The following is a 10,000-nucleotide window of genomic DNA, read 5'->3' as shown; positions in this document are numbered from 1 at the left end:
TTCTGCAGCATGCTACCTGTTTAATGATTTGATGATGTTTGTTTTAACAGTTATATGATTCAGACTCCAGCTTCAGTTAAGCTAACTGTCGTTTTCTGTTTGGGAATCTGTAGGTGTTTTGTTTTATTGTCGCCATTCTCCGTGATTTGAAGGGGGTGGAGACTTGAGTCCTGAAGAGCGTGCGCCCACAGTAACGCAGCAGCAGTAAACATGGCGGCCTCCTTGCTGAAGATCGGACGGCTCGGCGCACTGAAGGTAACACCGTGTACTTTCTCAAATAAAACAATGTCGGGAGCCTGCTACCTCGCGTGGATGGGCTGAAAATGTTACTGGTGCCAGATAGATGCTACATTTAAATGCATGTCGCTGAAATGTTTTTCCAAGTGCTTGGAAAAGATGAAGTTGAGTTGCGTGTGTAAACCGACATGGACATGAAGTTATAGTACTTGAACGGTTTTGCAATCGAGCGGCATGCTAAATGTCACGTTTTGTTTGACTTACCTAAATAATACAGTACCCTAACAAATATACAAGATTGTGGTGCAGTGGTGAGTCTTGACGCTAGTTTATTCACTTTTAACACGTAATCAAAGCGACCATAGGCTACTTGATGTAACTGCGGTGAACCAAACTGCTTGGCAAATGCAGATAGTCCGCGCGAGATAAGTTCCAAGACCCTTGGATACCCAGATCGCATATATCGGTCCACCGGTGGGTTCTGATCGCATACATCGGTCCACCGGTGGGTTCTGATCGGAACCCCACTGGCGGTGTGCCAGCTCTGATCCGCTCTTGAACCACCATAATCTTATCGATATTAAAAAAATCAAAGAAAATGTTAGCAATTCCTGGAATGTCCATGGCATAGTCTATTTAAAATATCAGTTGTTAAACCGAATTAGGTCATGGCACTAGAAGGTTCTGAAGGTGAAAAATGACTAGGTCAACTAAAGACATGTTCCGGCTGTTGCATACCATAACCAATGCAATCAGGTGGAAGCTAACACTTGCACGACAAAAGAACTCTCCTGCCACCAGTTGCCATGGCGGCTGAAACAGAGTAGGAAGTAAACCATTTTGAACCCGAGAAAGCAAGGGCGTTTAGTAGTGATGGGCAAATGAAGCTTTGGTGAAGCATTGAACCATTTAGGCACATTGTTTCAAAAATCCGTTCATTACTTGAAGCTTCAGTAACAGTGACCTCTCCTGGTGAAGTGCCAAGGCTGCAACTAAATTGACAGTGGCACGAGGCTTTAAAACAACGACAATCTAGTCTGCACGCACCAAAACACACGCACACGCACACACTCACCCACTCACCCCGTATACAAAGATTATGATATAATTTTTTTTTGTATATTGTGTTATTGAGGAGAGAGTGCTTGGGGAAAGGATGTGCTGGAAAAATATGGCACAAGTTGGGTGTGCTTGTGTAACCATGTTGGATAGGGAACAGTCAAAGATTTTGATTTAAAAACATAATTTGTTCTACACTTTTTGGACTGAGCCTGTTGATATAGTCTACTTTTCCTATAGCCTAAATATTTAACAGCCAGCGCACCTTATCATGAGCGATCAGAATAAAGTGTTCCCACATGTCAGAACGACCTCTCTTCTTAGATGCTTCCATAATGATGATAAATCAATACGAACGTAATGACTGTCACAGAATGAGAGGCTACTACGAACCAAACGCAATTTTGTGCGCTGAAGTTTTTATGCTTTGAAGACGCTACAATTCAGACTCAAAACGAGGCAACTGACTGGTTCGTGTGTGGCGCTGTGAACCACTCAGCTGGTTCATTCGGAGAAAGAAGCAGTTGCTGTTTCGCGCGTAATATGTCACGTGATTTTTCCTTACCAAAGCAACCTTCGAAGCAGTGGTTTTATGGTTGGTGTAGTTTAAGGTATGAAGCACGTTCCGGTGCCTCAGTGTCAGGCTGCCATCACTAGCGTTTAGGGGTCACGACACCCCTGAAGAAAAGGAATCTCGAATCCCTTAATGGCTTAAAATGGCGCGGATGCTGGCCAAGTGATACACCTTTGCCTCCATTAAGTATTTGCAGGTCTATGTTTATGCCAATTAGTCCAGACTATATCTGCCTTCGGCTTGGCTACGTTATCAAACGGCTAATGATGCGTTTCTAATGTTAGGTAAACATTAATTAAACAAAATTATACTTAAAAATGATGACACTAACTTTCAACAGATTTGAGTTATCACACATTACCTCATTCAAGCATTAGATGATCATGGTCCCACTGATGACTGTCATGGCTGGAGAGAATACTAGAGTTTTCACTTTGGCTAAATGTGTTCACAATAGTTATGTCTGTGTTACGAGCCAGCTCAAGGCACGAAACAAGAAGGGGAGGCCACGCAGAATTTAGGATAATAATAATAATAATAATAATATATTTATTAATGATTTACAAGTTTATATAGTTATCTAATAATTATAGCAAAAGTGTGGTGAAGATCAGTGTTGTGAAGAGAAACAAAAGATGTAATGTAAAGTCAGTTAAATGGTAATCTAAACAAACGACGACGATAATCCACAACCAACGACACTCCAAAACCAACGACAATCCAAAACCAATCTCTATCCAAATCCAACGACCAACCCAACGCTCTCCCGACTGCCATCTGATCAGGGCTTTTGTAGCCCAACCAATCATGGGTTACACCTGGGGTACACCTGCTTCCCATTACCTGCTAAGGAAACAGAGACAGAACAGGCATGCAGATATCATGGGGCGGGGCCTAGACCTAACACACTAGGGTTCTAGGGTTTGTGTTCACAATAGTTATGTCCCTGTCTAAGGTTCGTATTCACAATAGTTATGTCCCTGTTTGGGGAAGATAAGGAAAGCTTCACAATAGTTATGTCCCGTTTTGGGAAGATAAGGAAAACCTTTCATTGTCCTGCCACAGCACTACACATATAAACCAAACATTTAATCAGATTAATCCGATGTTTTACCAACTGAGGTTGTTCAATTAAAACAAAAACTAAAGCACAGGGGAGAGGCCAAAGGAACGCCCGAAAATACTTATTTTGAGTAAATATATTAATTATAATAAAATAATAAATCTGACCGACCACAAAGCAAAAGTCAAACTCCAGGAACTTATCTCATCCTACTAAACAGAAGGGGATTAAGTAGACGTTTATCTCCTAAACTCACCATACAAGCTTTAAATTCAATTTATATATTTATAATTATGCATATCTTCCCAAACACTATTCAGTGGGCATACACCCTTTACTCTATTCAAAGGCAGTTCCGTATAACCAACAATGACAGCGTTAGCGTTAGCGTTAGCTTGCAGTAGCCAATGACTGGGGGAAACCACTTCACTTACCTTAGCTGACGCTAGCTAGCCCGTTCACAAGCCACTGCTTTAACAGGTGTTGGTCCTGTAATCTGCTCTCCTGGGCTTCCTAGTTGCCCATAGCGCAACACAACAAACACGTCAAAAGTCTAGAAGACTTCAAGTGTTGTCCCTTTCAATGTTGAATTTGTCAGATGTAAGCTGAGCTAGCTAGCTAGAAAACGCTCCTAAACTGACATCAGCTAACCAGAGTCAAAAAGCCAGGTTATGTTAAGCAGCTCAGCTCATCAGCAGAGAGAGAAGCTCTAGTGGAAGACTCGGTTCTCTGGTACAGAGTTAAGTGTTGGTTTATCTTCAAGCTTAAACTGGACTTTTCTTCTTCATAGCTCTCAGAACGTGAAGATGCCAGGATCTTGTCGATCACAATAATGTTATCGGAAAGCAGGAAAATCTTTATGGTTGTATTCTCCTTGTTTGAAAGCAACGAATAGCTTACAGGCACCCACATGATGTAGTGAGTTACCTAACACTGTAATCTGTCAGGCCTACTCATTCATCTTTACATGAACGTCCACAGACACTTTAAATACCATAACCATGAACATCCTTGGTACTTCAACAGCACAGCTCATATTAGTTAAATATTACGTTCATTTTATGAAGGTTATCTGTTGGAGCATTTTAATCCATGCTTGCGTTTGAGAGTGATCTATCGTTAACAATGCTCCCAAATGCTTGCGACTTCCTGTCCATACTGGCGATTACTGCTTCTTGTTCGTGACACAAAGTAGCCATCTTGTGTTTGCTCTTAGTACCACTACTCTCAAAGTGTGTGTGTTATTTAATAAAAGCGATCACATGATGAAAATATAGGGTTAGGTTTATGTATAGCACACAGACATTCACACACAGACACTCACTCACACATACTGTAGTAAAGGCTGGGTTTGGTCTCTCTCGAATGAACAGGATTCTGACATTTTTGCTCAACACTCAAAGGACAATGTGGGTGTCTGTGTGTGTCAGTGTGTGCAGGCGGAGAGCTGGGCGGTCCTGAGACGCGCTCCATCCTCTGCACTCAGTTCCAAGTCTGGAGACAACAAGAATTCCAAGAAAAAGTCAAGTGAGTCTCCCATGGTTGTGTGCGCGTGCATCTGTTTCTGTGTGTGTGTGTGTGTGTGTGTGAGTGTGTGAAGTAATTTGTACAGTCAGGGAAGCTCCCGTAGACAGTTCTTCATACTCAGGAGCTCCTCTAGAAGGTTTTGAAGGAGCGTCTGATCCAGTGACCCCCTCTAGAAGCTTCTGAAGGAGCGTCTGATCCAGTGACCACCTCTATAAGGTTCTGGAGGAGCGTCTGATCTAGTGACCACCTCTATAAGCTTCTGAAGGAGCGTCTGATCCAGTGACCACCTTTAGAAGGTTCTGAAGGAGCGTCTGATCCAGTGACCACCTTTAGAAGGTTCTGAAGGAGCATCTGATCCAGTGACCACCTCTGGTTCTGAAGGAGCCTCTTAGTTAAATTAATTCTACAAATGTTCTGATGATCCATAAGGGTCTCCGGGCACAGGGACAACACTGCTGTTTTTCTGGCAGTTATTTGTCTCTAGCAGTTATCTCCTGAGGAGCATTCCATGAAGTGGAATCACCAAGTGATCTGTGTGACTTCAGGTGTAGCACTAGTCTTTCTTCCAGGTTTTATACTGTTTTCAATGCAGTTGTTTGGTTAACACAGAAATCACAGAAATCTTACTGTGAGAGATGGCCCCAAAGTCAGTGTGCTTCATAGACACACTTCAAAGAGACCAGGAGGAAGCTGAAGACCTTGAGAGACCAGGGAGGAAGCTGAAGACCTGAAGAGACCAGGGAGGAAGCTGAAGACCTGCAGAGACCAGGGAGGAAGCTGAAGACCTGAAGAGACCAGGGAGGAAGACCTGGAGAGACCAGGGAGGAAGGGGAGAGACCAGGGGGGAAGGGGAGAGACCTGTAGAGACCAGGGGGGAGGGAGAGATTGATTGAAACTGGGAAGATGATGAGTCACAATGAGAGGAAGCTCTGGGGAGGTTGGAGAAGATCGGGGAGGGTTACACCTAGGGTAAGCGAGGTGAGGGTCTGTTAGGGTTAAGGGTTACACCTAGGGTAAGCGAGGTGAGGGTCTGTTAGGGTTAAGGGTTACACCTAGGGTAAGCGAGGTGAGGGTCTGCTGAATACCTCTGGCCATCCTGGTGGCTGAAGATCAGGAAGAGATTTGAAAAATGGAAGGGTTTGGAAGATGGAAGATGCAAGGATGATCAGGAGATGGTGATCCTGAAGAACCTCGGGTTAGGGAGATGCAAGGATGATCAGGAGATGCTGATCCTGAAAAGGAACCTCTGGGTTTCCATTGTCATCTGTGCTAATAGGAAATTATAAGACATTTTATTCCCTCTAAAAAGTTTAAAATATTTTGTATTCTATAGAGACTTCATGAAACTAAGGATCTCTCAATTATGTTGGTCAATGTTGATCTCGACTGTTTAACACGATAACTCATTCACTTTCCCCTAGGATGTCTTTTCAGCAGCAGCGTGGTTGTGCACGCGAACATGAGCCTCTGGACCCTCAGTGTTTTTATTTAATCGATTTTTAATCGATCAATGCCTAATGTTATTATATTATCATGATAAAGTAACTTTTATATTTTGTCTTGGTAAATAGACAAATACAAGTGTTTTTTTTTTTTCATTTTTAGTTAATTTGTGTACAGAGTACGGCCGATTAGAGGAGATGCTAACGCTAGCTCTGCATTGAGCATCATTGTTGGAACGGAATGCAGCTTATTAATCATTTCATCTCAATTATGTTGTTTCAATTCTATTTATATAGCTCCAAAACAATAAAATAGTTGTTTCCGTAATCGATAGAAGCCATAATCGTAATTGAAATTAGATTAATTGTGCAGCTTTGAGGCTGCTGGGGAGATTAGCGGTCCAACTTTCCGTATCAACGACGTCTGTTTCCGTATCGACGACGTCGGCTCCCATACCCACATGATACTGAAACGGTTAATTGGCATCAAATAAACGGTTTTCAATGTGAGTCGGAATTGGGATCCTAGTAGTAGTGGTCCCGCTGGACCCCGTGGTCCCCACAGTAGAGTGTTGGGTGGTTTGTGGGCGCGCGGTGATGACGCTGTGAATAAACCCGTGTGTGTACCCTCCTCTCCCCCTACTCGTCCCAGAAGAGGTGGCGTCTCGGACCTACTTTGATCTAGAGAAAATGGTCCAGCACAGAACGCTGGTGGATTTCCCCAAGAAGGAGATCTTGGCGGCCGCGGCCGAAGTAGCTGCTAAATCACCGGTGGCCGAGCCCGTAGCCGAGGTCGCCGCTGCCACCGCCACTGCCACAGAAGCAGCACCTGAGGCCACTGTCGCCGCCGCTGAAGCAGTCGCAGAAGCCTCACCTGTTGTAGAAGTCGCTGCCCCCGTTGTTGAGGCCGCTGCCCCTGAAGCTGCCGCCCCTGTTGTTGAGGCCGCCGCCCCTGAAGTTGCTCCAGTAGAAGTCGCTGCCCCTGTTGTTGAGGCTGCTGAAGTTGCCCCTGTTGTTGAGGCTGCTGAAGTTGCTCCCGTAGAAGCTGCTGCTCCTGTTGTTGAGGCTACCCCAGCAGAAGTTGCTCCAGTTGTTGAGGCTGCCGCAGCTGAAGTTGCCCCCGTTGTTGAGGCAGCTGAAGTTGCCCCCGTTGTTGAGGCTGCTCCCGTTGTTGAGGCTGCCGCAGCTGAAGTTGCTCCCGTTGTTGAGGCAGCCGCAGCTGAAGTTGCTCCAGTAGACGTCGCTGCCCCAGTTGTTGAGGCTGTCGCAGCTGAAGTTGCTGAAGTTGCCCCAGTTGTTGAGGCCGCCGCAGCTGAAGTTGCCCCAGTTGTTGAGGCTGTCGCAGCTGAAGTTGCCCCCGTTGTTGAGGCAGCTGAAGTTGCCCCAGTTGTTGAGGCTGCCGCCCCTGAAGTTGCTGCAGCTGAAGTTGCTCCAGTAGAAGCTGAGGTTGCCCCCGTTGTTGAGGCTGCCGCAGCTGAAGTTGCCCCTGAAGTGGTTGCAGAAGCCCCTGCTGCAGAAGCTGCCCCGGCTGTTGAAGCAGCTGCAGAAACTGCCCCTGCTGTAGAAGCAGCTGTCGAAGCAGAAGCCCCAGCTGTTGATGCCCCAGTTGTTGAAGCTGCTGCTGTTGCGGAAGTTGTCGTGGAGGCTGTTGAAGCGGAAGCCGAAGCTACCCCAGCTGTTGAAGCTGCTGCTGTTGAAGCAGAAGCTCCAGCTGTGGCAGAAGTTGTCGTGGAGGCTGTAGCACAGGCAGTGGCCGAAGCTGTGGCAGAAGCTGTCGTGGAAACCCCAGTGGAGGCTGTGGCAGAGGCATTGGCTGACGCTGTGGCGGAAGCTGTGGAAGTTGAAGCCGCCCCTGTTGCAGAGGACCTGGTGGAGGCAGCTGCCGATGGTACACCTCTCTCTCACACACACACACACACACACACACACACACCTTGCCCCATTCTGGTGAACACACACACACACACATACCAACGCTTCATGGTATTCACACACTCCTTCCTTCGTCCTTCACCCACCCACCCACCCTCTCTTCCTGCATCGGTTTCCACTCTCTCCTGGGTGACCTCATGTTAAACTGTAAGCTCCGCCCACTGAGGCTCCTCCTCCTCCTCTTTGGCTTTGGTGAATGATTGACATCCTCTGTGTCCAGTTGTCATTCCTTTAAACTCTGAAGAACCAATCACATTCCAGCTCAGACCTCCTGACATATACCTGGTTTAGGGTTGACCCCTAGATCACTTTAGACCTCCTGACCGAGACCTGGTTTAGGGTTGACCCCTAGGTCAGTGGTTTTCAAACTTTTTGTCCGGGGACCCCATAAAATCCATTTGCCAAGTCTCGCGACCCCCCACACATTTTGACAGGATATTATAAGTCTAAATTCAGTTTCATCTTGAATGATGAGACTGCTTGCTGAGACAATATTAGTTTTCATCCTGATGTAGAAAACACCATTTCTGATAGACTATACAGCATGTCAGCCTAATATGTTGATGCACAGGGCAGCAAGATCATTTTGCGACCCCCAAAAAACGTTTGGCGACCCCTAGTTTGAGAACCACTGCCCTAGGTCACTTTAGACCTCCTGACATAGACCTGGTTTAGGTTTACCCCTTTGGGGGGGGTGGATTTGAACTATATATGCAGTAACAGTAGCTATAATAACATGGATAGCAGTATAGATGGATGGCAATAGCTTGCGTCAGCAGTAACTTGCTTCTGCTATGGTAACACACCGTTAACTGGCAACACCTGACTAGCCTGCTGTGTTTAAGTTTAAATGGATTGACAGGCTACAGTTTCATGAAGTTAACGAACCTCATTGGCCATCTCATGGAGGAAGTGTTAGCATTAGCTCTTAGTATTAGCTCTTAGCATTAGCTCATATCATTAGCTCTTATATTAGGCTGACATGCTGTATAGCTCAAAGCATTAGCTCATAGCATTAGCTCATAGCATTAGCTCTTAGCATTAGCTCATAGCATTAGCTCATAATTAATTACCTTTTCTGATGGGTACCCAGCACCCAGTATCAGAGTGCCAAAGTTGAGCCGGTGGCAAAGGAAATCAACGCATTGCTATTTGGCACTGAACTACCGCTAATATGATTTGAAGCCACACAACAGCTTTATGGTCTAACGAGTGTTAAGAATCTCCAATGCAGTATTCCCGTGTCTATAATAAGTCAAAAGAGAGTGTGATTGGTTCTTCTGCAATGTTGCCTCGTTGTAAAATCTGGCCAGTAGATAACAATGCTTCTCATCACCTTCACCTTCATCATCATCATCGCTAGTTTATCGCTAGTATTATTTAGCCACATCCGCTACTGGTTATGCTTCTCCCATAACTGGTCACTCCACATCCGCTACTGGTTATGCTTCACCCATAACTGGCCATACCATCCGCTACTGGTTATGCTTCACCCATAACTGGCCATACCACATCAGCTACTGGTCATGCTTCTCCCATAACTGGCCACTCCACACCCGCTACTGGTTATGCTTCACCCATAACTGGCCACTCCACATCAGCTACTGGTTATGCTTCACCCATAACTGGCCATACCACCTGCCACTGGTCACTCCACCCGCTGCTTCACCCATAACTGGCCACTCCGCCCGCTACTGGTTATGCTTCACCCATAACTGGCCACTCCACACCTGCCACTGGTCACATAGTCCTGCATCTGGGCATGTTGGCATGGCACTGCCTCACTGCACGGTCCCAATCCTCATGACCAACCCTAGGTCATAGGGTCATGCCTGCTCACCTGGTTAAGGTCATATCTGCTTGCCTGGCTGGGATCATGGGGTCATATCTGCTTGCCTGGATGGGGTCATGGGGTCATATCTGCTTGCCTGGCTGGGATGTTGTTGTTGTTTGTATTATTTGTTTGCTGATTGGGGATAATACTGCACTACTGTCAGCATGGGGTAACTGGCTGCATGAACTCAAACCTCCTTTTTCTTTTTTCTAACTTGTCTCTTTTTGTTTCTGTTCGTCTCTGCGCCTGTCTTCCACCGCCATGTTTCATTACCTCTCCCAGCTCCTCCCCCCTCTGGCTCCTCCCCCGATGGCCCCTCCCTCTCTGGCTCC

At 46.0% G+C, this 10,000-nt stretch overlaps 1 protein-coding gene across 1 annotated transcript in view; it reads left to right on the top strand.

Annotated features, from left to right (window-relative positions):
- Positions 1-8,138, top strand: part of LOC105910452 (calphotin-like) — an 8,684-nt gene extending 546 nt beyond the window's left edge. Inside the window, exons 2-5 of the mRNA XM_042703046.1 lie at positions 153-255; positions 4,364-4,460; positions 6,555-7,885; positions 8,079-8,138. Coding sequence (XP_042558980.1) covers positions 211-255; positions 4,364-4,460; positions 6,555-7,885; positions 8,079-8,138 — 1,533 coding nt within the window. The 5' untranslated portion in view covers positions 153-210. The remainder of the gene's footprint in view (positions 1-152; positions 256-4,363; positions 4,461-6,554; positions 7,886-8,078) is intronic.
- The last annotated feature ends 1,862 nt before the right edge of the window (positions 8,139-10,000 follow it).

This window comes from Clupea harengus, chromosome 2 (assembly GCF_900700415.2).
Source record: "Clupea harengus chromosome 2, Ch_v2.0.2, whole genome shotgun sequence".
NCBI lineage: Eukaryota > Metazoa > Chordata > Actinopteri > Clupeiformes > Clupeidae > Clupea > Clupea harengus.
Note: the sequence above shows the minus strand (reverse complement) of the source record. Positions and strands in the feature narration are given on the sequence as shown.